The sequence below is a fragment of the Peromyscus eremicus genome, chromosome 20 (assembly GCF_949786415.1).
Source record: "Peromyscus eremicus chromosome 20, PerEre_H2_v1, whole genome shotgun sequence".
NCBI lineage: Eukaryota > Metazoa > Chordata > Mammalia > Rodentia > Cricetidae > Peromyscus > Peromyscus eremicus.
In genome coordinates, this window is record NC_081436.1 from 46,688,636 (window position 1) to 46,716,582 (window position 27,947).

A 27,947-nucleotide genomic window follows, 5' to 3' on the forward strand; every position below is an offset into this window, starting at 1 on the left:
TGTAGTTGAAACCTTGGGTGGAGGAGCCAGCGCCCGGAGGCTGCCCAGAGGCTCCCAGAGGCTCCCCTGCGTGTGCCCAGCCTCTCACAGCAGGTCCCAGCTGCCCCGAGGCTGCCGCTGGCGGGAAGCCTAGGACGCAGCGGGACAGCTGCAGCCTGATTCACAGCTCGGTGGGGGCTTTTCCCTTCTTTGCTTCTTTCTTCCCCCCCCTACAGAAGTCAGTCCACCCCCTCCCTTTGCCCCACGCCTCCACAGCAGGATCCTCCCACTCCGGCGCCTAAAGCGTTAACCCTGGAGCGTCCGGCACCCCTACCACTCGCGCCCCAGGGTTCCTAAAAAGGAAAGGTACAAGGTTGGTCCACATGAGAGACTTGACAGATCAAAGGCAGGGCATACTTCCTGTTGCCCAGACCTTATATAAAACGTCATGATCGCCTGGGCTGCAGAGGCGCACCTAAGCACTGACCCAGCGGCTGCAGCCTGAGGTTTCCCGAGGACCACAATGAACAAGTGGCTGTGCTGCTCACTCCTGGTGGTAAGTCGTGGGCAGAAAGCTGCTGGCCACCTGGGTTCGGGAACTCCTCCGGCTGTTGGGGACCAAGCCGGGCTCTCTCCAAACCCCTTTTTCTAGCTACACAAGGCTGCTCTGGAGGATGAGTGGCTTTGCCATGAAAAGTTTCTGCTGAGTTTATGTGGAGGGGAGAGAGAGACAGCAGGAGGAGACTAAGACTTTTTGTTTGGTTTTACCCATCTTATTTCACTTATTTATTTGCTGACTTATATTTTGTATGGTGCATCACGCCTTTTCTTGACCTGACTTTTCTATGACTGCAGGTGAAGCGGATGGTATGTTAGAAAGAAAGGGCAGACTTTTTGAAACTTGTGTAGAACAGTTTGGATGGGGGTGGGGGTATAGTCTGGTGCATCACTAGGCTGACTTACATAGGCATTTTGGGCATAGAGAAAATATTCTCTCATTTAATTGTGCAATTTAATATTTTAAAAAAGTTTTATTATTCTAGTTCTCAATGTCAATATAGTATGAAAAATATTAATAGGCTGATGATAATTGTGTTCTAGAACATACTTAAATAACCAGATCAAGTTCAACCCTAAATAGGGCTCAAACCTATTTTGAAATGCTATTTGGAAAATAAAGGAATCTCTTTAATATAGTATATGTCCTTCCTTCCTCCTTTTCTTCTTTAAAAAACCTTTCAACTTAGGCTTTTGGAAAATTGTTGTTAAACTTTGTGTAGAAGTTTTTCTGTGCTAAAAATCTTTTCCCTTTATATCAGTAGAATGTGAAACGCAGGCAGTTACAATTCAGACAGAGAAGTCTGTCTTTAAGGACTGTTTGTGTCTGGGATGCACTAGGGTCAGTGTTTGAATTTCAACCCCTAACTCACACAGTGTGAGTGGAAAGCTGTATTATCTTCACCTTAGCTCCAGGGACACAGAGACATGCCTATATAATAGCAAAGTCACTCAGGAAAAGGTGGGCAGGGGACTATACACGAGTATGTTAACTACATGTGTACATATGCAGATATGTATGTGTATGTAATGCATATAGCCACTAGTTTGGACACATGGAGAACTTTTGAAAATTTTATTTATTTTTAGGTATATATATATATAGTTTGCTTGTATGTATGTCTGCGCACCATTTGTGTGTCTGGGGCTGGCTGAGGCCAGAAGAGGGCATCAAGTCCTCTAGAACTGGAGTTCCAGACATTTGTGAGCTGCCACATGGGTGCTGGGAATAGAACCCAGGTCTTCTGGAGGAGCACCCAGTTCTCTTACCTGCTGAGCCATCTCTCCAGTTACACTTGGGAGAACTTTTTAAGAAGTGAAACTTTTTGGGAACAGTGAGATGGGTCAGTGGGTAAAGGCACTGACAACCTAAAAACACAAGTTCAGTCCTTGGATCCCTGTGTGGGAGGAAAGAACTGGCTCCTGAAAGATGTCCTCTGATCTCCTCTCACACTCCCTGGTACACGTGCACCTGCACTAACACACAGAATAAGTAAACCGAAGTATCAAAAGAGGAAAGAACACCTGAGAACTTGTACAACTGGTAGTGCCTACATACATTTGCCAAACTGAGCACTAGTGAGTTGGCAGAAAGATCCACAAATACATTATCAGCACCACCACCCCCAAAGGTCCTGGTGTCCCTCCCTTTTACTGCTATGTTCAGACCCAGACTAATCAACACCAGAAACTGGTTTTGCTTGTACTTAAAGTTTATATATGGATTTTATGTATTTTTCACGTTGGCTCCCTTCAAAATTCTGCTCAGAGATTCATCACTGTTCCAATAATTCTTTCCAAATAGTAAAAAGGTAATTATTTTATAGATGGTTTATATGAGGAGATATGTGCATAGATGATACTAATTTTAGATAATATAACATCAGAAGAGAAAACCTGGAATAAATAAATACATAAATGAATAGGAAAGGCCTTGCTCTTTCTTTAATTGCTGAGATTGATTGTATTTTATGAATGGTGGGAAATGGACATATTGTACTTGCATGCAAAATGGCTAAATTCCCCTTAGTATAAAGAGAGGCCTGGCTGTAGGAACCAGAAGCGCTACAGATATTTAGTTCTTTGTGTGACGCATCCCACTAGATAGATACTGGGAACAAAGTGAGTAGCCAGGTAGACATCCTTCCTGCCTTCTGGACCTAATAGCCTATTGGAAGAGGCAGATGTGGGTCGTGTATTACATATGTAATAACAATTACAAAACAGGAAGCCCCAGATGATTGGGGAATTTAAAAAACAAAAACAAAATCAAAAACAAAATAACCTCCTATGAGCTCATAAGGGAAGCTGCAGCACGGTGGTTCTCCACTAGACCCAGTTCAAATGCCCACACACCATTTGCCTGAGAACAACAGTGGCTGTGTTTCTTCCCTCTGGAGTTCCTCTCTTCTACAGCCTGGGATAAGCATCCATTAAGACAATCACTCTGAAGTCTCCACTTGTCATTAGCACTCCCTGTGTGGTAACAGATAGCTAAAGGGTGCTCCAGAACCATCTATGTATAAGACGTATACTCTGACGATACACAGAGGAGGAAGGGACAGCCTCTTAATCTCACCTTGAGGGATTAATGGGGTATACTGTCGCTGGAGATGAAATCAAGACATCCGAGCGAGAGATGGAAAACCACGTAACAAAGTATATTCCACATTCTTCCGTGAGAGCAGAAGATAGGCTGGTAGTCAGGATAGGTCCATGGTCGAGGGCGTTCCTAGAATGCTCACGAGCACAGACAAGCAGTGAGCTAGCTGTTCTGCAAGGAGAGATTATTCATCATAGCAAGTCACTTCCTTCTTGGTTGCCATGAGTTGCTAGGAAAGCAGAGAACATCAAGCCTGGCTTAGGTCTAGGCTTTAGCTGTGGTTAGAACTTCCCATCATCCATCATGCAATGTCAGAACCCGCCCTGAACTTCTCAAAGCCAAGCTCTGAATTCATCCTTTCATGACAGACGGGAGTGGAAGGGGAGAGGAGAGGCAGCTGTTCCTTGCTCAGGAAAACTGCCTGATGTTTCTGTTCTTCCTTTGGGGTAACGCTCTTGGAGTTTCTCACTTTTAGTTTCTATTTTGTCTTTCCTCCCCTTTCCCCAGTGGCTAAGTCCATAAACTTGCCTACCTTTTTTTTTTTTCTTTTCTTTTGAGAATGTGGATGGTCCGAAGGTTTCTAGAAGCATCTGATAAACCCAACTCCACCCAGGCAGCCCTGCCCAGCATCCTGTCCCGTGTCCATAGCAACCTTCCTGGCCTCTGTCACCTAGCAATCTTCAGCGCAGTTCCTAATTTCAATCTAGGTTTAACTTTTACTTAGGTTAAAAACCACAGTTGCTGAGTACCACTGGTGGAAGAAGAAGGCAGTCTGTGCCAGACGTTTTGTTCAGAAAGTTCTAGAAGCTATGGTCATGTTTTCCAAAGGGACACTAAGCTCACAGTCTGCTTTCTTGCTTTCCTGTTCACTAACTTGCCTTCCGGGTTTTGCTCTCTACAGCTCCCAGCCCACATGCTCCCTCTGCATAAAGGCTTTCTGTGAAAAACACTATTTTCCTTAGCATGGCATTGGCCAAGAGAATTTCCTTCAGCCTTAATTTGTACTTTGCAGCCAGGGGGTGGAGGAGGTGGGGGAAGTGGAGTGGGGCACAGGGGGGTGGGGGTGCTTAAGGTACATAAAAACAAAACAAAACAAAAAATATATGTCTTTCAAAGCCTAGACTAACAGTGTTTGGCTGCCCCTTACGTTGCTCTGATGGAGCAAAGTTGCCAAAACTATCAGTGTTTTACTGAAAATTATTTGTGTTTTACTCCATAGGGCAGAGCTCTCAATTATATTCGATTTTCTCTTCCCGGCACTTTTACAGTAAATCCTTTGAAACAACCTCCACGTCTCTTGAAATGAAATCTGGTGTACATATATTTTGCCTAAACATATAACGTTTATAAAATCAACATCCTGGCGTAACTATACTGTAAAATAGTAATAGAAGGAAAGTGATTTATAATAAAACAAGCTTCAGTAGAAGGCATAATAAAGTCATGATATGTTGGCATTTTTATGTGGTATTGTTACCGCAGTCACGCAGCTAGGAATGAAGCGGGGGCAGGGCAGGTATGTCTCAGTGGTGACCCAGAAGCCTGATCAGGCTTGGCTTTGGCACTCTGGATTTCTAAAATGGTGAGCCAATCTTGCTGAACATTTTAATTTCATTTCATTTCTTACCAAAGTGTGCGTTACTGAATTCCTGGAAAATCCACTATGGACAACAACGATGAAAAAAGTTATTTCCTGTATAAACAATATGGAATTCCGATATAGTTCCGGATGACGGCCATCATTTGACTTCTGTGGCTGTGATAAAATGCCTTAACAAAAAGCAACACAAGGGGAAGGGCTCATTTGGCTTACAATCCCAGGGTGCAGTCTATCATAGCAGGGAATTCAGCTAATCACATCCACAGTCAGGAGTAGAGAGAAATGGATGCATGCACACCGGCTTGCTTGCTCATGCTCAGCTCTGTTTCCAGACTTACATATAGTTCAGGAACCCCTGCCTGGGGGTGGTGACATCCACATTCAGAATGAGTCTTCTTACTTCAGTTAGACCAAACAAGGATATTCCTCACAGTCATGCCCACAATCAATCATCCACAGTCCAGTCAGACCTAGGCAGTCCTCCATTGAGACACCTTTCCCAGGTGATTCTACATGGTGTCAAGTGGACAATTAAAGGTAAATGTTACAGTGATGTGACATATATATATATATATATATATATATATATATATATATATATATATATATATGATTTTTACTTAGTTTGTTATTCATTAGCTGCCAACAGGACATTTGAAGACTCGTGGGGCACATAATTGTTCTTGATTCTTCTGGATACCTAATGTCAACTGTCATGACATCCTTAGAAACATTCCCATCAATTTCCAGCCCTCCTCCAAGGAAAGAATGCTAAACAAAACATAGGCTCCCTGCAAGCACAGATTTTCATCTTCCTCATTTGTACCCACAAGGTTTCCACCATCATGATGCACGTGTTCGCTGAGTCAAATGGACTATGGTGAAATTTTCTAGAGCACTGGGTAATCTATCAGAAATCTCCATGGATGTTCCAAGAGAGTTTACCCACCTAATGTGTGATTGTGGTTTAACCTCCTACGGTTGGCTTGACTAGCTTTCAAAATATTAATCTAACCCTCTACTTATCTGGCCAACATTTTAACTATCACTGTGTACATTTCTACTATGGAAACTCAGAACCTTCATGAAAGCTCTTTCTTAGGGAAGCAACACAATTAACTGGATTTATAAACCATTGGAGTTGCAGTGTGAGCAGAGCTGGATAGCTTTCTGAGCTCCCCATACTGCTGGAGGGCTGCTGTCTACTGGCCAGAGAACACAGGGCTCGTGGTATTAAACTGAACCATTAGACAGTTGGTTTTTCCCTGATACATTTAAAATGTTATTTAAAAAGATTCAAAAACAGTTCCTGAGGATTAGACTCAAGGAATTTCAGCCCTTGGAAGGAGCCTAGACTTGAGATAAAAATAATATTAACAACCCAGGTCGTTACCCCAGAGAACCAAAGAGAAAGCTGATTTCACATGGCCAAGAGAGGAAAGGGTAAGGCACCATTCAGACTCATTTCTAATAAGGAGAGTCTTGCAAACAAGAGCAGCAGTAGCAACCATGTTTAGAAAAGAAAACAAAGATCAAAATAAAATTTAGCAACCCACAATAGCCGGAACTAGTGAATCGGAAATCCTAGCAACAGCTCTAAACTATCTGTGCAAGAAGAAAAGAGTGAGGTTCGGCCAACTTGAAATAGATACAAGGACGGTATTTTTATGTGACATATAATTAGTTTTTGGAACTCATTACCACAGAATATTTTGGAATAACTAGCACAGAAAGTCTAAAAAAGGAATACTTTTAGACAGTTGTAAGGGATAAGAATAGTGTTACAACACATTAGGTAAGAAGCTGTGTGGTACCCCCCCCCAACACTCATGTGACCTCTGTAAGTGATGTGCGCTCTATAGGCACAGTAGAATAGTTTACCCTACTGTAAGGTGACACAATAGCCCAAGGGCTTGGGTAGGTGTGTTGTTCATGTGATTTTTCACAAGCATCTGAGCCTGCAGACAGTACATTGATAGGGAATGTACAAGGAGGGCAAGATCTCAGTGAGGAAAGTCCTCAACACGAAAGCACAAGGACCAGAGTTTGAATCCCCAGAACCTAGTGACAAGTGGGTGTGGTGCCCACACGTAATTTCTGTGCTCGCAAGGTGAGATGGGAGCCTCAGAACAAGTTGGCTAGCCAGATAAACCAAGACACCAAGCTGTGAATTAAGCTGAGAGACTCTGCATCAATGGATAACAAGGAGAGCTACCAAAGGAACATCCAACTTCAACCTCAGGCCTCTGCATACATGTATACATACATATGCACACGCACATAGGTCTATATACATACAAGTACATATACATACATGCGCATACTATACATACATACACATGAAAAAGAAGAAAGAAAACATACATATAAAAGAGAGAGTGCAGACAGTTTCTAAACTAAAGCTAGTTATATGTCCACCTGCTCTCCTAAGCACATCTGTGTTGGAGAACACGGAAGATCTACAGTCTGAACAAATTTCAAAAGCACAGTGCAGCAATTGTTATTTGTTGCATCGTAGAGGTCTCTAGATTGTTCTCACCTGACTGAAACTTGAGGTCCCTGGATTAGAACCCCACTGTGTTCTGCCCCTGGTAATTAACATTCTCCTCACAGTGGGAGTGCACCATCTTGGAAAATAAAATTCCTAACTACCAGGCCTTCGCTTCACCTCATTCTGTGCCTTGGCAACACTCTCTGCAAATGTTTCTTAACTAACCATAAAATAGAGCAGAGGAATCCGTGAGAAGACTAAGTCAGATGTAAAACAAGGCAGCTCCTCTGAGCATACCCGCTGCCTTTGGTCATTAACTTTCCTGTTGGGGTTTTTGATTAAAAATAAAAAAAAATCTTAGTTGCCTTGCCATACTTCTTGTTAGGTAGCTGCTCTGTTGTCCCGTGTCCTTGTTCATTCTCTGCTTCCTGTTTTTCTCTTACCTTTGTTCTTGCTTGTGGCTTTGTTTCGTCCGTATTCTTTTCTGGGTCTCTGTCTTCTTCTTCATAGTCTCCACTTCATCGTGCTCCCAATCCTGACTTGGCCCTTGTCCTCTCCTGATTTCAATCTTCCCACCATCTTGGGCTTCTACTCAGTTTTGTTATTTTCTGGTTCAAATGTGTCTTTTTTTTAAAAATTCTTTTCTTGTTCAAAACTTAGGTATTTTACCCGTAGACAATGTTAGGATCAAGAGTCTGTTCCTTACAATATCTCCTTCCCATCAATTTGCATAACACTGCCAAAACCAGCAGTATAACCTGGGCACTCAGACGCAGAGTGATGTGACAGCACTCTTCAATAGTAAGGCTGGCAGGACGAAAGGGCCCTTACTTCTGCCCTTATCTTTAAGGTTTAGCCAGGGACCCCATTTATGCCTCTGTGAGATCACGGCGCTGAGCCAGGTGATACACGGAATGTTTGCTATAATTCTCAAGTTTTGTCATCTGAGATTTGGTTTTAAAGAATTGATTATATATTGTTGTCTAGCCCAAATATCAAAAACCAAGTAGACTTGTCTATCTATGAAACATTACAGGGAGATTTTGCAATAATCTCATTTGTTGTGATGGTTAAAAGTTTCTCTTTGCTCCATGGGTCATACATAAGAAATCAAGAAATTCTGCTGAAGTCAAGGAAATCATCCAAGAAGCAGCTTTTGAAATGCTATCTAACTTTAGAAAGCATAACATGTACTGGAGGGTCATAAATTATTCTTGAAACCAAAACCATTCACATTTTCTCATTCTTGTCATCAGCTGGTATACATAGAAAATGGCAATGTGGGTTTTTTTTTTCATTCTCTATTTAGTTAAAAGCCAAGTTCAAGACATTCCCCCAGGACTTACTGAAGAGGTGTAATTATGGTCACAAGCAATCTCCTTAGAGTCATTGAGTAAAATTTTCTTTGAATCTATATTCACAAAGAAGTACTTGACAACTGCACACTGCTCTTTGGAATAAATGTCAAACCTTCAGGCATTCTAAGCATGGTAATAGGCAGCCCAGCAAGACCATTAAATCTACACTTGAATAATACACCAGCTGACAGACAGCAGATCTCTATCCCCACACTCGGCTTCTTGTATCTTCTTTTAACGTCCAGTAAAAAGGAAGAAATAAAAAATAACTGGTCTGTAAAGATGTGAGTGATGTTTACTGTGTTTACTGTGTGATGGTGTAGTCATTAGTGTTCTTTTTTTTCCCCCCTAAGGATTCTCAGTTTTTCTCGCTTCTAAAATTTGATAGGAAGTTCCAGTCTAATGAAGATGGAATGGGAGGGGAATATGGGCACTTCAGGTAGAGGACTGGTGAATTAAAATGATCCTTTCACTTCCAAGCCAAGCATCTTATTGCTAATGGTGCACACTAAATTTTCTGTAGTTTTTGATTTTTCTCCTCATACTTCCACGCATAGAAACAACTTCCAAACATTACTTACTAGACAAGAATCTTTGCTTGACTGTTGACAGACCAATTGGGCATGATAGCACAAATGAAAACTGTCCCTTTGGTGTTGATTACAGTCCTTGAGATTTTCAAGTTGCTTATTTGCACAGAATAAAACCCAACTGGTCCTGACTGACTCAGCAGCTAACATCCCACTATATTTGATGCCTAAGACACAGTCACGGTGAAGGGCATCACCAACCATAGCTATAGTTAGGATTCACACATAAGGAGATCTCTATTTGGCTGATATTTAAAAAAAAATTCTAGGCAGCAAACATTGTAGAAAGCCTTAGCTTGGCTGTAAAGTAAAGCAGCCATCTGATGGTTAGCAGTTGACTGAATTAAATACCCGACTCTGTGGACATCACCAAGAAGACAATCCATGTTTTCCTTCATTATTTCCAGCTGACATTTCCTCTGTAGAGGTTCATTCATCTGCAATGTCAACCCACTTAAGGTCTGCAAAGAGGGCAAATATAAATTAGAAAGACACTGCACTGTTTACAACTATCACATCTACATGTCACATGTAACATTCCACATATTTTTTTTTTAATAAAAAGCCAGGGATTCAGAGATTCAGACTAGAAACTGAGAATGCAGAGAAGTTGGGTAGTTTTCACTAAATTCAATTTTCCCTAAGGTTACCCAGATGAGAATTTTTTTTCTTTTACGGTTTCTGTTACAGAACATCCTACTACCTAGCCACTAAGTCCAGGGGAAAATACTAGCAAATCAGAAAAAGGCTTTTGTGTACCTTCATCCCAGAACATTCAGCTGGTATGAAGGATGAACAGAATAAGACCCGCCACATCCTTAGAAAAAGTGATTCCATATACTTTTTTTTCCTTCCTGGACCCATTTAGCCTTTTAGCTCAAGGGGGACACTATTTTATTTTGCAATGATCTTTTTACTGGATGTGAATCTAAGCTGAAATTTCCTAAGTAACAGAGTATAAGGCAAGAAGCTTACGGCTTATCAGACAGTGAAAGCATGGAGAAGAAAGATCAAGCATGTAATGGGAAGGATGGGAAAGAAAGGAGGGTCAATGGAAGGAGATGCACTACTGAGCATCTACTGCTTGGCATAACATGTAGTTAATTTTCCAGTCTTACAGGTCTTTCTACCAAAGTGTCATGTCAGCTACTTCAGGAGAATTTCTTCATCAACTTGAGTGAATGCCTCAATGGGTGCTTGAGAGAGAATTAGTTTAATAGATGAGTACAGAAACAAGCCACAGATTATATTTTCCACAGTGTTACAGTTACTTTCATGTCTGTCTGTTTCATATGACTGGGACGCTTACTCCTAAGACTTTAGCAAGAACACTCAGGTGTTAAAGGGTGAGTTTCAAGCAGGTTTGGGTTTGAACTCTGGAAGGTATGAAATTTTTCTCATTTCTGATTAGTCACCCAACTCTCTAAGACTCAGTTTCTTCATCTTTAAAATAGGGATAATCATATCCCCTTGTAGGTGGCTGCGGGGGATGAAGGGTAGTAGCATGTGAAGAAAGGGCTTAGGCTACAGCCTGCTATATAGTAATATTATAAAATGAAATGCTGTTACTCTCCATACCATATAGGATGTATAGTGTGATTATTTAGACATGATTGGTAGACAGCAAATACTGCATAGTTAACACAGATGTTATTTGATTCTTCCTTTCCTTCTAACTTCTATTTGATGTTGTTGCTAACATAACTTTTCTAACGTTTCTAATAACAGTGGCCCATGGCCTTATGTTAATTAAACAACAATAGGTTTTATTAGTCATCAAAAGGATCTACAGAGTGTTGTGAGCAATATGTTACCTTCCCAGGAAAGGACCATAATTATAGAAATAAAATGTAATCTTAAATTTGTGTTCAGAAGTATCAACATACCAAAATACACCACCAATTTGCAGTCTCTGAAGCGAGGGACGGTAGCCAGAGAGCCATCAAGGTCTGATGCTGCTTGCTGATGATCAAGGTAGGCTGAGTTTTGAGAACCCAGGAAAAGTGCAGCCAGTACTGTGGGTAGAGTTGTTTTCCAGAACTGATATTGTGTCTCCAATAAGGTGATTATCGTATAAGACTAAGAGAAGAAATATTAGGATCTAGGAACCCAAATATGTGAGATTTCTATGCATCTTTTGTATTAACCTGCAACTCCTGCTCTTTTTTTCTTGAATGTTAACTTTTTATTTCGTTTTTTTTTTTCTTTTATAAGTTGTTTAAGCAGTCAAATGTTAACCACTTTTCCATCATAGCAGAAGTCCAATAAGCAAATCTGTTTTGTCCATTCTGACTTGGTCTAAGCACAAACAAAATCCTGCTAATTAATGTAAATGCCTTCAGGAAACTAACAGAAACTTCTGAAATGAAGAAAAAAAATCACATTGAAAGTTAAATTTTACCTGGATACTGTTCTTCAGCCTCAAGGGACGCAAGCTCACGTCAAATTTGGCCCAGTGATTCATCTAATAAATCACAGTTGCTTGTGTTTCCTTTCCCCCATTTGCCTGGGAAAGCAGTTGGCAGCAGAGCACAGATGTAGAGATGAACAGATTCAATTCATTTGCTTTTACTTCCTTACCTGGAGACATAACCCTGAGCCAAATCACTGGGTAGTGTGGAAATTACTAAGCAGGCTACTCCTCAGGAGGGGACCTGGCAGAGCAGATAAGCCTCTCCAATGAATTGCCTTTGTTCACAGAGGCTAAGTACAAATGAAACAGTGCTTGCAAAACTCCACGCAAATGAAAGATGCATTAAAAAACATCCCCTAAGCAAAGCTTTCATCCCTGTCATTTTACAGACAAGAAAATGCAGGTTGTGTGCATGTCCTTGCCAATGTATCCTTTACACGTTACCTATGCTGTGTAATCTCCAGTTATCTGAGTTTTACATAGAAGGCATTCAACCTATCTACTGCATTGAGGAAATATCTAGATATGTTGAAGACTTGCTGTATAAACTCATACCAAGCATTCAAAGAATATGGAGACAAACTCTTTACTATCTGAATCTTCCAGGAAAAAAACATTGACCAGCCTTAAGTCCCTTAGCACAACCAAGAAAGTAACCATTGGGAAGATACTGAAACCAATTATTTTATTATATGATGTATGTATGTATATGTATATATATACATATATATGTATGTATGTATATGATTATGTACACATCTGTTTAGAAACAGTCCATGAACTCCAAACTGGTCTTGAACTTCTGATATTCCTGCCTCGCCTACCAACTGCTTGGATTACAAGACATACCACAACACCTAGGTTGATGCTTTCCTATGAATAGAACACAGGGATTTGTTCATGCATGCCAGACATTCTACCAAGTGATCTATAATCTCAATATGAAACTAATTTTACTAACAAGTCAAAGGAACATTTTGGAGATCATTAAGAACAGGATAGACAATTAATTTGAAGGCACATGTTAGGTGTGCAACTCCCTGTTGACCAAGAAATACAAAATATCTCCAGAAATGAATTTGATTCACAATGTTTCATTTCCTACTGCCTGTACAATCAACATACATGGCTATGCCACATGGTTATTTGAGTCTTATGTTCTTTATATTGTATGAGAAAAGAATGTATTTTTAATAAAAGGAAAAGGAAATAAACATAAAAAATACATTTTGAGAGGAGACTACCCCAAAATTGTTCTAAGGTTCATTTACCTAAAATGTAAGACAGAAAGTTAATAACAAGTCATGGTGTGAAGACACAAAGTGATTTTGATGAATTGGCCCATAATTCCTGCCACATAACTTGAGAGTTTGTGCAAGAATGGAGATGAAGTTGAGGGTCCTAGCCTATGGGCAGAAGCAAATAAAAACTGATATTGATCATTAGAAGAAAAGAAGTTTCTATATCCCTATTGATTTGAAAATAATTATTTGGGGAACATAAAAACTAGAATCATTCTCATTTTAGGAACTGGTGGCCCAGGGTCACCATATTCCTATTGATTTGAAAACAATTATTTGGGGAACATAAAAACCAGAATCATTCTCATTTTAGGAACTGGTGGCCCAGGGTCACCGAGGCAGTGGTAGAATTAAGTTTGCAACCCGGTCAACATAATCGAAATGCAACTTCTCCAGCTCCCCAGCAGAAAGTGCACGTTAGTCCACATTGAGTTGCCAGGCTGTATGCTTTTCACAGCTTCATTCATGACACATTTTGTATGCTTCTCAAAACTGTCCACGATATCCATACATTTTTACTTTCTCTTCTTCATCTCATCTCACAAGTATTTGCAAATACTAAAAGTTAGTGTGTATTTTTCCCATCTTCTGCTTGTATACAATACCCTTGGATAATGCATTTCCTCGGCTCCTAGAGACATTTGTGTGCTTAGAACCTTCAAAGTTGGCTCCTTCATTGCATTTCTGCCCTGAATTCTCAGTATGTATTTCCCAGCTATTTGCTTAGCATCATTGCTTGTATCTCATATGAAAAAAAATGTTCCTACCTAGAGTACTTCTCTTTATTCCTGCACACTCACACTTCTCTTTTCAGCTATTAATGGAGACCTTACCTTGGGAGATTCAAAATTCAGCTGCTCCTTTGGTTACCAGCTCTTCCCTCCCAAATCAGCCAACATTCATCTATCCTTCCCTCCCTTATTATCAACTGTTTCTTATAATCTCTGATCTGATTGTCTGTTCAGTCTTTTCCTTCATCTCTAGTTCCTTTTATACCTCCATTTTTTTTAAATCAATGAGTAGCTTATTCATATCTCACGTCTAGCTGAATTTACAGAGAACAGTGATTGTTTTAATCAATGTTTGGTAAATGAGCTAATTAATTAAGGAATGGAGGGAAAATGGGGGACTCCAAAAGACTAAAATGACAAAAAAATTAATAAATGGAACTTAATGTGAAAAGTTTATTTTTTTAAAACACGTTTTGTAATTTATACAACAGGCAATCTTCATGAAACTCTCAACTTTATGTATCCTGGATGTTTCCTTTAACCACTGAGATGAACTTGAGAATGGCATGGTTTACAAACTGACCAGATGTTTAGCTAACTCTGGACAGTCCTCAAATAGTTTTCTGTGGCAAAGATCATGACGGGGGATTACAAAAGGAACTCCCAAACCAACTGACTATTTTCAGGCTCTGCGTGGGATGCTCTTAATGAATCTTCCATAAATGGAAACCCACTGGGTCGGTCATTCATGGTTCTGCAGACCAGAGAGCAAGCTCAGTAGTATGGGGCTGTCTGTATTGCATAATGCAAAAATAAACCTGCCAGAGGAAGTGTATTCTTTTGTCCTTTAGGAAGTCATGAAGTCAAATAAACCGAGAGAAGACTCGAGTCAAATCTCTTGTCATTTAAGAGGGGGGTGGAACACATAGGTGAACCTGAACCTGAAAAGTGGGGATTGGTATGCAAAGGCTCCATGCCCAGAAGTTGGTAAATAGAGGAGAGCAAAGGGGGTGAGACAAGGAGACTTGCTTCTTAGTTCATTACTCACCAAACTGCCAAACCCAAGAACACAGCAATGATAAAGCTAGAAAAGACCCCAGAGAGCCAGTTAAATCTCCTCACCATCTTCGCTCAGTTCCATCCTCTCTAAACACTTGGTAGATAAGAAAGGATGTAAGGCTTGGAACAGAAGATTCTTTAATGGTGTAACATTAGACATGGAAGTGGGTAACAAGCCTTTAGAGATAGAACTTTAACTATGCTTTCAAGAAAAATAGTATGGAAGCTTCCAAAGGAAATCCCAGACTGGCGAGAAATGCTAGGCTGTAGGACTTACAGATGACTTTCTAGTACAGGCGATTGGACCAGATAATAGTTAGATGCGGAATGGAAAGAGGCCAAAAGAGGAAATACTAAGAAAAAGGAAAGTTGCATTTAATTTCATTTACAAATCAAACATAAAAAAGAAAAGATGTCCCATCTATAAAAAACACTTTAAGGCTCAGCAGACATGTGTATATATTGTCTCAGCCTCTATAGATGTTCAGGGAGATGGCATTACACAGGAATCTATTTGTAAAGCCTTATTAGGTTTTAAATCTTATCAGTAGGCAAAGGAGTAACAACTAATGTTAGGACCACGTATCTTTCATTGCTCCAGGAAATGCAAAAGGAAGTAAGAAAAGACTATTCATCTTGCCCATCCTCTGTGCAGCCACTGAGTCCAGAAATTCTGTGTGGGAATTGGGGCTAACCAAAGATTGAGACCTAACTATCTGATTTTGACCACACAGAGTTCTGTTCTTTTACTAAAGTGGATTTTTTTCCAAGTAAAGCACAGAGGTCCAATTCAACTTGCTGAAAACAAGTTCATCATTCTTCAAAGCCTTCTGGGTTTTAATTCCACACAGTAGTCTTGAGGAAATTGTCCCTACTAATTACTCCCTAATTTTTAAATCCACACCTTGTGTATTCATTTTTCTCAATTACTCCCACCATAATTTCCCTATATCTTAAAGAAATGATTATTTTCCACAGTATCAGTGCAGGGAAACAACACCGTGTCTACTTCCTAGAAAAATACCAATTGTACTAGTGTTCTTGTTGATAAGAGTCTGAACCACTTCAGATTCTGACTATTAAAAATGATTTAAGAATATATGCATATGCTTTGACAGCTTTTATTGCAAAATTCTAAACCCCAAATTCTACAAAATCTGAAAGTTCTTGAGCACTTACATGAGAGTTGAGAAGGTTTGGATTTTGGAGCATTTCCGATTTTGCATTTCCACATTAGAAGTACTAAGTTGGTGGTGTTTGTGTGGCTCTGTAGGGTAAAGCATATGAGTGGTTACTGTTTTCCTTCCCCATCCCATCTTCATCACATTGGAGTAATGGAGTAATCATCGTCACAATGTTGATGAACGAATGAGCATCTTGACCTCTGTGGAAACGGGCACAGGACAAGGATGAGAAGCATGGCTGGATGTAGCACTCGAGATAAACAGCCTCTCTGGACCTCTGAGCCAGACCTCCTAAAGGCAGACAGAACCCTCAAATGTGGCTTTCCAGGAAACTTAAAATGAACAGCAATAGAAAAAAATAAAAGTGTGTCTCATTGTTTTCATATGGGTTTGCGTGTTGTGTTAGGAAAACCTCATGCCATAGCGCTGGCGATTGGAGAAATAGTTGAACCAGATCCTTAAAACATGTCTCATAGCGTATTCAATTGAACAATCAGCCAGGCAGTCATTTCATCTTCGCTTCCTTCAAACTAATGGATTGCCTCAGGGAAATGAAATAACGTGCTTTCATCTGAACCCCTCAAGTTATGGGGTGCCCTGGTGAACCAGCAGGCCGGACTTTGCACTCCTCTGCTCTCAGCTTCTTGATTGGAGTGTCTCACATCAAAGCACTCTGAAAAATTCTCTCTGCTAAAAAACAAAAACAAAAAAACAAAAACAAAAACAAAAAAAAAAAAACAAAAAAACATCATCTTGGTGGAGGTATTTGGGTTTTTTCCTTTCATTTTATCAGCTCATATGGTCTAAGATACTGGCTATGTTCCACTGGGAAGTGAATGGAGTCACTTAGATTTAAATAATGTGTGCTTATGAAAGGGTCTAGTCTTCACCTTGGCAACTACAGATTTAATAGGGAATGCTGTTTCTCTAGCTGGGCATGCTTTTCCCTGGTGTGTGTGGTGGTGAGCGGGGGGACATTTCCTGAGCTCTACAAGCAACAGAGTTTGGGGAAAAAAGGTGTTTGTTTTGACACTGTCCCCCAAACTGTAAACAGTCAGTGTTGATCCCTGTCCCAAAAACAAACTTTAAAAACCAAGCAAGCCACTCTCCACACACAGATGACACTGCTTCTTCTGAGAACATGTTTCCAGTAATTAGCATGGAGTTGTTCTTCAGTGTTCTGTGAAGACCTTTGGGGACACAGAACAAGAGTCAGAGTTCATGTGCAGGTGATCCTCCAAAAAGCATCCTTGCCATGATGTTTCTCCCAGTTAGCCCTGGCAGAGGCAGTCCTTTCCCCTTCTGCATGTGTTTTACCTATGCAAGACAAGATTGTCAGCCTACAGGCTTGCTGGAGAAAGTTTTAATCTTAAAATTCTAGGACTCTTCCTAGTGGATTGCAAGCTTAAAGAGACTGTACTCATGTGTGACTCTACAGGATATTCCTAGTTCCTGACACCTAGTAGACATTTCCCATGGCTCTGTTGCATTAATAAATCAATGAATGAATGAATGATTCATGCTATGAATGGCCACTGATAATCATGTACTTTCCCACATCATCAACTCTTTATTCTATTGCTTTTCATCATTAAGTCATAATTAAGGAAACTAAAAGAACCATTATCTAGTTGTGAGTCCAGCCACTGTGACCACATTAGCAATCATACTCTCCGCATCTTCCACTCCATGTTTTCCATCTCCTTAACCTGCTTTCCCATGTATATTTAAAATGACGCTTAGTTTCTAATATTCCATTTAATTTTACTCTATGTATTTTCTTCTCTAACTGAACTGTAAATGTCATGACACAGAATTTCTGAACTGTTTAACTTAGACCTGTATCTGGAATACTTTGAACAAGAGTCTGGCCCACAGTAAAGGCTCAGTAACTATTTGTCAAGTCAGTAAGAAAACAGTTCTTAGTTGGTTTTTTCCATACATCAGAATCAACACATGACTTTGGTTCATTAATGTTGTTAACTCCCAAGACCAACTCCCCACCAATAGAACCATACTGCTTCCAGGCATGAGTATTGGAGGTCTTCAATTTTAACAAGGAGTCTAGGTGACTATGGTGTAGCCAAAGTGAGAGTGACCAGTTCATCCACTCACTAATCCAGAGATGATCCTCAGACCTGGAATGATGATGTCTCAAATGGTTACTCAGTGGTACCCAAGTATCATTAGTTCTATTCTGTTTTTTTTTTTAATTATAGTTGTCTATGAGTGTGCATCACTTTGTCTGTTTCTGTTTATCCTCTTGACTATTGGCAGAAACCACGGGAAGCAAAGCTGAGGCTTTGAAACCTTCTTTGTGTTGGGTCTCCTTGGAATAGCATTAAGGTTAGGTAGTGAGTGATTTTTGACTCAGATGTTGCCTTTGCACAGAACTACCACCACATTTCCACTCTATTTAACAATTGTGTCTCTTCTAGCTCCTGGACATCATTGAATGGACCACCCAGGAATCCTTTCCTCCAAAGTACCATCATTATGACGCAGAAACCCGTCGTCAGATCCTGTGTGACAAGTGTTCTCCCGGCACCTACCTAAAACAGCACTGTACAGCGAGAAGGAAGACACTGTGTGTCCCTTGCCCTGACCACTCTTACACAGACAGCTGGCACACCAGTGATGAGTGTGTGTACTGCAGCCCAGTGTGCAAGGAGCTGCAGTCCGTGAAGCAGGAGTGCAACCGTACCCACAACCGCGTGTGTGAATGTGAGGAAGGGCGCTACCTGGAGCTAGAATTCTGCTTGAAGCACAGAAGCTGTCCGCCAGGCTTCGGAGTGGTGCAGGCTGGTAGGTACCTGTTAACAATGTGCAGCAAAACCAATTAGGTCCGTGCAAACCAGACAGTAGCTAGTTAAGAGTAGGCTTGTCCTGATAAAAGATAACAGTACCTGCTAACTGTGTGCTGTATATCTGGATTGTTTCCAAAGGACTTTTCTCAAAGGAATATTTTGCCACTACAGTGTGATTTAGTGAGGAATCTCGAATGTAGCAAATTGCTCCCTAATGAGATGCATGATAGATTGCTCTGTTTTCAAGGCCTGCCGTCTGAGTTGCACCACGAGTAGCTGATATACATACACCACCACGTCTCACTTCGGCATGGACAGCTTCAGATTACAGGGCATTTTGACAAACATCAGAAATGTTAATCGATACCAGGAGAGTAATTATGCTGATATTAATGAGACTCTGGAGCACTAACAATGAGCAGTTATAATTAATTATGTAAAAATGGGAATGGCTTGGGGAAATACATTTCATTATTAAAAATGAAGCTGGTTCTCCTTTGGGCATGGGAGTTGAATGTTTGGGAGGATAAAGACAGTAGCAAACCTTCTAACCAGCTTATTCTTTATCTTAGACAAAACAGATTGTCAAGCCAACGGGAAGTCCTTGTGTAGAAACAAGTACTTTCTCTTCTTGTGTTCCCAGCAGCATGGGCTGGGGCTAGTGAGAAACTTTGAAAGCTGAAACACATTTTCCTTTTCTAGCACATGTGTGAAGCTGCCCTGAAGACTACAACTGTTTGTGGCTTAGGAAAACGAAGAGCATTCACTTAGCAGGAAGGAAGAGTAATCCCTGTATATTCTGATTACTCACTTTAAAGCAGGATCCCTCAACCCAGCACTCTTGACTTAAGCTGGATCATTTTCCCTGTGGGAGGCTTTCCTGTGCCTCTCTCTCTAAGCCCCGTGAGGGCTTATCAGCAACCCTGGTGTCTAGCAACTAGCTACCAGCTGCAGGCCTCCCTCCATTGTGAGAGCCAATTTGCTCCTGGTTGAGAGGTCATAGTACATGTTTGCCTAGTACATGTTCATTACTTGTAACAAGTTTAAGTTTAGATGACAAATATTTTAAGTTTGAAGGCATGCACAGAAAGAGCAAAGTCAGGTGTAGCAGCCAAGGCCTGGGGAGTCCCATCTCTAAAGATGCACCAGGGATGACGACAAGGTTGAGGCCAACAAGGGTGTAGCCTAGGCTATGGCATGAGACCATGCTTCAAGCAAGGCAACAAACAAAACCCCAAACAAAAGCTTGAGTCTATTTAGCGTCTTCTGTAGCAAATCTTTAAAAGAATGAACACTGCAGGAGAGCCCATAGCAACATTGCTAGATGGAGCATTTGAAGGAGAAAGAACTGCTATTTCCCACTTACTGTGTGACACTTTGGGACTCAATACTATACCAACCAATAGGGAGAAAAACTCAAGCAAGTCTACTTACTCCAGTTCTATGAGCTATGTCGAACAGATACAGAAATTAAGCATGGACAGTACAGCTCCAAAAGTTGAAAATTGTGGAAATACCAGAAATAATAAGGTGGTTGTCCTCACAAGCATGGAAATATTTCTATGGGGTGAACTAAGAGGTAGCCAGAAGACTTAGAACAAAGGCACATGGTAGAGTTTATTCAGCTTTTTCAAAAACCTGGAAGGTGGTTCTGCATGGAAAATAAGAGGTTTCCAGGCCAAAGGGAAGGAGGGATCGTGTGATGTTATTCTACAAAATATTTGCTAACTCTTTTTGTTGTTGTTTTGAAGCCAAGATTGTTTCATCTTCTCTTCATATCCACCAGCTGGCCAGCCCTCTACTTCCTGACAAGTTACTTAGGGCTGTCATAGTGAATTGCAATTCATCTTATCATTGTAGTGTTTCACATCTTGCCTGCCAGAATAGACCTTCATTGTTTCTACTGATACCAACGAGGCAAAATCATTGCTCAGATTGCTACATCTTTTTTAGGCACAAAAGTGTTTCAAAAGAAGGCTTACTCAGAGAGGTTATTAGATGAAGCCTCCACACAAATATAAACTTTATATCTGTCATTCTTGAATCTTCTTGTTAAAGAATTGGAAAGGCAAGTTTATCTAAGAAACTATTTTATACAGATGACCTTCTTAATAGGTGACATCAGAAAACTCAAGTCACAAACATGTAGCTGAATAATGACAAATTCCCTTTCTGTGTCGATAATGTAGCAAATGGCAAATGGATTCTTACATCCACACACTCAAGTCATTTATTCTCAATAAGCTGGCAGAAACTGGGCGCCTAAATATTTCTACTTACAACACTGTAGAACTTAGTGTGGAGTGGGGTTCCACTTAATAGGAGGAATGTAGTAAGAGAGTACACTGAAAACCAAACCAAAACCAATTCCTCTTTGTTTGGTGAGGGTGGTTCTTAAGACAATGTCATGACAGTGTTGAAAATAGCATTTATGGGAGACATGGGGCCTGTGGTTTCTCCTCCTCCTTGTCTCCGCTAGCCCTTTGTCATTTTTACAGGTCAATGAATCATCAATCTTTTTATAAAGGAGGAGAAAGGAGATGAGACTAGAACCAATCCGTTTTACTGCTTTCTTTCCAGGAAGGGTAGAAGACACAATGAAATAGGAGGTGGAACTTCTTAATAAATGAAATTTAATAACTTTCTGTAGCTTTCATTTGTCTCCTTTGTGTTTGTTATCTTGCATGAGCCAGAGTTGGACTGTGCAATCTACATTTGAATACTGAAGTTTAAATCTGTTCAGCCAACTTACACTAGATGGAGGTATTTTCATATGCAAATACACTGTAATGTGTGTTGCGTCCATGCGTAATAGAGTCCAGGGTTTGAATATGTTTATTTTCGGTGGCAACTCTATCGAAAGTCTCTTGGTTTTGAGTTTTCATAACCAATGATGTCTTCAAAGGTATTAAATGCCTTAAAAACATGAAGTAGAATACCCTTGTAGTTACCCATCCTAAAGATTTAGCCACGCTCTTTACTCAACACTGTAAAGGAATGTTGTAACATCGTCTGTTTATTATGTAGTTCAACATTGGGCTTACGTTTGTGAGTCAGCAGTCAACTTTAACACCACCTTCAAGAGTTTGCTATAACGTGCTGTTCTCAAGGTTAGCAAGTTTCACAATTAAGAGCTCGGAGAGAAAGAACTTCTGCAAGAAATGATTGGAATTTAACGGTGCAACATTCAATGGGTGCTGATTTCAAAGAGTGAAAGTAAAGCAGACACAGAGCAGTTATCTTGATGATTTTCCCAGGAACAATTATGCGAAGAATACGGTTGACAAATCTTACTGGCACTTCATCAGAGACAGGACTGATGAGTACCCCACTCCCCCTCTCTTTTCATCTCCCACTTCGGGAGCATTTTGTAGGTAACAGCACTAAAAACCTTGCGTGGGTATTACAAGAAGGGGAAAGAGCCGGAGGGGCTGGCTGTTGATGTTTTGTTATTTCTGTCTAATGAAGTGAAAAATGGAAATTCTGAAACTTTCCTGCACTATGTGGTAGCAGTAAAAGCTAAGTGAAAATTCAGTTCAGAACTGTGCCTAGACGTTATCTACAGCGAAAAGCGTTGGGGAAGAAGGCGCTAAATTGCAGGGTATTTTCCACAGGAACCCCGGAGCGAAACACCGTTTGCAAAAGATGTCCAGATGGGTTCTTCTCAAATGAGACGTCGTCGAAAGCCCCCTGTAGGAAACACACGAACTGCAGCGCACTTGGCCTCTTGCTAATTCAGAGAGGAAATGGATCTCATGACAATGTATGTTCTGGAAACAGAGAAGCAACACAAAAATGCGGAATAGGTAATTATACCCCAAACCACACTGCCTTCTTACCATCTCGGCATATCTTCCTCCTCTGAGAGGAACACAAACTCACATTTTGCCTTTCTTGACTCTTAACCTGCCTAATAGTTTCTGTAAGCTCATACTAACAATCTAGCCTCCTCCCTGATCACAGGGGCAGCTCAAGCCCCCAACTCTCCCTACTGCTTCCACACTTTCACACTAAAATCCAGCAGAGCCCATTGGTGGTAGCAAGCTGATTGCTTGCGCCCAAATTAGCAGACTTCAAATTATCGAATTAACTTACACATTTTTATCATTTCTAAGAATGTCTACTACCTAAGGTATACACTGGCAACTAATAAGCAAAATGACATAAACTGATGAGAAATTAGAAATGAAAACTTGGCTTCACGACCAATCGTATCCATAGCTTCATCGCACGGAAGCTCCAGGATGCTTTGGTTGTACTCTGTTCTTCGCAGGTAGTCCCCACATACAGACCAAACCACTCCCTGTGGGTGATGGGATTGGTGTGTTCTCTCTCCAGTCCTTCTGCTACCACACTGATCTCAACAAGTCATGGTGGGACTTACACACCAGTACTATGTGCTTTCTGGCATCAGGGCAAGCAATGACACAAACCAGCGTGACCCTCTCAAAATGTCTCTCTCTGCTACACAGAAACATGAAGTACAGGAATGGACATAGGCATTGTTTATAGTTCCTAATACTTCCACTATTTTTCACTGTGGTACCAGATAAATATCTTAGTTAATTTATCTTTTATCTTTTCTTATCTGACAAATAAACTGAGTGAAAAGGGTAATGAAAAGAGTTAATTAGCATTAGCCTTAGCATTGTTTTTATTTCAGCTTACATTTTATGTTTGCAACTGAGTATTTAGTATATGCCAAGTCCTTTACTTTCTAAAGTTTGATATTTATGAAAAACATTGTGAAATTTGCTTAGGATAAATGTAGATGGTTAATGACTTAACACTCAGCTCTAAGTTCCCTGCCTCATTTCTACTGCTAAGCAACATGTTTGCTAAATATACACAAAACAATACCCTATCATGATTGCACATAAAATAATAACACTATTTTGATTATAGTTTAAGTTCCTTCTAGGCAGTGATTTTGTGTTTTGGTTTTTCTTTGACATTGACCTTGTGGTACCCAGTAGTCACTAAGTAAACTTTTAGTAAAGTATTAATATTTATATTGAGTTATAGAATTTTTGCCTATTATTTGTGTGTATCCATATTAATATTCTCATTACACATATATTAACTTACCCCTTCCCAAAAAATGACAAAGGAAGACAAAAGAACATTAGACAACACATTAAGTCCAGTTAGTCTTTACTACTAAGAGCTACCAAAAGAAAGTTGTTTATTTAAACTTCCCATTTTAGCATGTTGTCTCACAGAAAACTCAACCCCCATACTCATTTTGTGGTTGGATTTGCTTTGTCTTTTTCTTTTGCTGGAAAGACTGCAGGAAATTGATGTGTTCAGTGAATCTTTTTATTTTTCACTTTTCTACAGATGTCACCCTGTGCGAAGAGGCATTCTTCAGGTTTGCTGTTCCTACCAAGTTTACACCGAATTGGCTCAGTGTTCTCGTAGACAATTTGCCTGGGACAAAAGTGAACGCAGAGAGTGTAGAGAGGATAATGCGGAGACATAGCTCGCAAGAACAAACTTTCCAGCTGCTGAAGATATGGAAGCATCAAAACAAAGACCAAGAGATGGTGAAGAAGATCATCCAAGGTACCATCTCCTGAAATAATGAGTCAACCAACAATCAGAGACACCTATTTGTCATAAAAGTTGTCTAAGTAGTGGGGTGGGTGCTCTCCTCCTGGAATCATCATGGAACTGACAATTTCTTACCAAGTGATAGTGTAGACAGGATTCCTGTCACAGCTAAGGAAGGCTCCGTTCTCACCTCTGCACTGATTGAAAGAAGAGGTGTGAACTTTTACATTTAGGACTAAGCTGGGGATGGTGGGACTCTGCCCCCAGATTCCTCAGCTGTTTCCTCAGCCTCCAGCCATGTCTGCCTAGAAGAAAGTCCTTGGTCTCTTGGCTCTTGCTTCACGTTTTTTCACACTCTGCTGTCATTGGTAATTCTCTGCCAAGGGGCATTAAATGTCTTGCAGATGACCTCTCATTAATCCTAACTATATATACATCCAAATTACTATTTTAGGAACACCTGTGGTGAGGATTAGTGAAGTCCAATCAGCATTTGAGCTTCTCAGAAGAAAGGGCTAGCTAAAAGCAATGTGCTAGAGATTCCTAAAGGATCTCTTTTAGAAATAGTGTGGAGAGTAGAAAGCAAGGCATGGAGGGAAGGAGAGAAGAGACCCAAAGAGGAGAGAAAGAGCTGGAGTCCACATAAACTGTACACTTGATGACATACAGTGGAAAGAGTTTGACTTCAGTTACCATTAGGGAAGACATGCCGCAGAGATGAAGAAAGGTTTTCCTAATGCAGACAGCATGGAGCAGAAATTACCCTGCTCCACCCTAGTATCTGACAGAGTCTCCTTACATTCCCCGTAAAGCTTCAGACATGGGAAGTCAGGGCAATAGATTTTAGGAGAATTACTTCCCCTTTGACAGGCCAGTGCTTTCACTTATGCAGAGTTATCTTTTCTTGTGTTTTTGGCAAAAACAAAATTATTCTTTGAACCTATAATTAGCCCTGAAGCAAAAATAAAAAGAAATGGAAAGTCAGGGACTGTCAGTATGTGAAGGGACCCAATTCCCTGCTTTATAAATGAGAACATTGCAGCCCGGAAAGATGAACAGAGTTGCCTTAAGGCTCACAGATAGTAAATGACTCATGTCGTTAATAGAGACATTAGTTACTCCTTCTTATGTTTATGCCCAAGCTCATTGCCGAAATGCCCTCCAGGCTATGTGTTTGCTGTTCTTGGACTCCTGTTCCGGGCTTGCCATGTCTGCCACACTCTGGTGCTTCTCCAGCACGATGTATATTTATTAAAGGCTAGTTAAAATGTCTCTTGCCAAATAGGGCCAAGGTTAGATACCGACCCATGAAATTTCCATTATAATATAAAGAACCTGAATACTTCATTTCTGGTTTCTTTTTTTCCTTCCCTGAAATGCTGTGATTTTAAAGTTGCAGTTCTTGCTTTGAAAACTGAAGGTGATGAGTCTGTAATTTTCCATTGTTCACTGTCAAAACCACAAGCTTCTCACATGACTGTTGTTGGGTGCTTCAAAGAGATTGTAGTTTATCCTATTATAACATAAAACAAAATCATCTTAGCAATCAGAAAGAACTAGAGTCACTTCAGTCACCTAAGGAAGAGCAGGAAAGGATTACCCTTAAAATGAAGTTTCAGATGGTGTGAGGGCCTGTCTGGGGCCTTAGATGACTAAGAATGACATAAGCATCTCTTTCGTTCGTGCAGACATTGACCTCTGTGAAAGCAGTGTTCAGCGGCACATTGGCCACGCAAACCTCACAGCAGAGCAGCTTTATGTCTTGATGGAGAGCTTGCCTGGGAAGAAAGTTGGCTCAGAGGACATCGAAAGAACGAGGAAGACATGCAAACCGAGTGAGCAGCTCCTAAAGCTGCTCAGCTTGTGGAGGATCAAAAATGGAGACCAAGACACCTTGAAGGGCCTGATGTATGCACTCAAGCACTTGAAACCATACCACTTCCCCAAAACCGTCACCCACAGTCTGAAGAAGACCATCAGGTTCTTGCACAGCTTCACTATGTACAGGTTGTATCAGAAGCTGTTTTTGGAAATGATAGGGAACCGGGTGCAGGCAGTGAAGATAAGCTGTTTATAACTAGAAATGGTCACTGCTCTGTTTCTTTGGGATGGGCCAACTCTGATGGAGGAGAAGACTGTTTCTCAGGCACCTGAAAAGGCACAGTGATCCCTTTCCCCTCAACGGTGGGAATGAAGATTCCTGCCCCCACAGTCCATATTAAGAACACTGAGGACTCTGAGTAGTGAAAGTGAGGCAGACTATTTTATAGCTTTGCAAAGCCAAGTGTCAGCACAGAATGGCAGGCATGCTGATTGACAGCAGAGGGTATTTTTTACAACTCTAAACATAGGTCCCTTCCTCGATTTCCTCATGGCTGAGTAATCAGGAGGCTTCTGCTCTCTTACTTGTCACCAATGTCTTTTTCTTCATTCTGAAGCTGTTTGTCTATTACATTCTCTTTATCGTAATGCTTATCAGGTGCACGAGCCTTATCACATAGGCAGGGTCTTAGGCAAGCTTGACTGTTAGTTATTTTTCCCTCTGAAGATTTACTTTGGGTTAGGGGCTTGGCTAGACAAGCAGGGGTGGGCTTCAGTAGTTTATTTAGCAGACTGCCACCAAGAGCCCACCAATGTTTCTTGTTCATCTGTAGTTGGACCTAAGCTGATTCAAAATACTTTTATTTTGAAAATGATCACCCAGTTTTATTCCTTATACCAACAATAACTGGCTTTGTTGCAGGACACTAAAAGAAACTATGATATGGAGAAAGAATTGATATGTCCTCCCACATTCAACAAATCCCCAATAGTTTATCCAGCTGTCGTATCTGGCCCAGTATCTACTGACTATGTGTTCTCTTATTACTGCTTGCAGTAATTCAACTGGAAATAATAATAATAGTCATAAAATCTAGACTCCATTGAATCTCTCTAAATATGGGAATCTCTAACTTAAATAGGTTTGAGATTTCAGTTGTGTTAGAGGCTTTTATTAGAAAGCCGATGTTCTTCTGTAAAAGTTACTAATATAGCTGTAAGACTATTACAGTATTGCTATTTATATTCACTCAGATATAAGATTTGTACATATTATCATCCTAGAGAGAAATGGTATAAGACAATTTTAGAAAGAAAAAATATTCTGTTTATTGTTATGACAAAAGAGATAAAATATATTTTTAATAGAAACTTTGTAGGGTTTTCTAATAGATACTGCCAGTTTTCCAGTGTGGAATGTTTTTATAATATAATTTTATCTGTGTAAGATGTAATATCATTTTATAGAAAAATGAATTATATAGTCAGTTGTTTAATGTCAGAAAGTGTATGAACTATAAATTATCTGAATATTAGATGCTCTGAGAAATTGAATGTACCTTATTTAAAAGATTTTATGATCATACTATATAAATAACATCATTAAAGTTTTCAAATTATTTTTCATTTCTTTTCCTCTTGTTTTTATTTGAACGAGACGTTAAGGGGCTTACACAGTCACAACTTTCCTGTGCATCTTTGATCATCACAAGCATCTAGGAGTTGTTTAAAATGCAGATTCCTGGACCACACTGCTAAAAACTTTAGGGACGAACAAGTGTGGTCCAGGACAAGCTCCAAAGTGATGATTCCCATACAAAAAACTGGAGAATTTCTGAAGTCAGGATTGGTGTACACGTGGAACAAGTCACAAGTGACACCACTATCATCAGAAGGTCAA

The 27,947-nt window shown here is 40.3% G+C and overlaps 1 protein-coding gene across 1 annotated transcript; it reads left to right on the forward strand.

The window, feature by feature from the left end:
* Positions 1-305: 305 nt before the first annotated feature.
* On the forward strand, positions 306-27,673 carry Tnfrsf11b (TNF receptor superfamily member 11b). The gene is made up of 5 exons (XM_059247907.1): positions 306-535; positions 18,305-18,671; positions 22,288-22,479; positions 24,014-24,238; positions 25,915-27,673. The coding sequence occupies exons 1-5, from the start codon at positions 503-505 to the stop codon at positions 26,301-26,303; spliced, it is 1,206 nt and encodes a 401-aa protein (XP_059103890.1). The 5' UTR covers positions 306-502; the 3' UTR covers positions 26,304-27,673.
* Positions 27,674-27,947: the final 274 nt, after the last annotated feature.

Bases quoted from the DNA above. Each gene is read 5' to 3' on its own strand.
- Tnfrsf11b (XM_059247907.1), top strand. From the start codon at position 503: ATGAACAAGTGGCTGTGCTGCTCACTCCTGGTG. The intron at 22,480-24,013 runs GTAATTATACCC...ACTTTTCTACAG, and splicing joins AACACAAAAATGCGGAATAG to ATGTCACCCTGTGCGAAGAG. The intron at 24,239-25,914 runs GTACCATCTCCT...TCGTTCGTGCAG, and splicing joins GGTGAAGAAGATCATCCAAG to ACATTGACCTCTGTGAAAGC.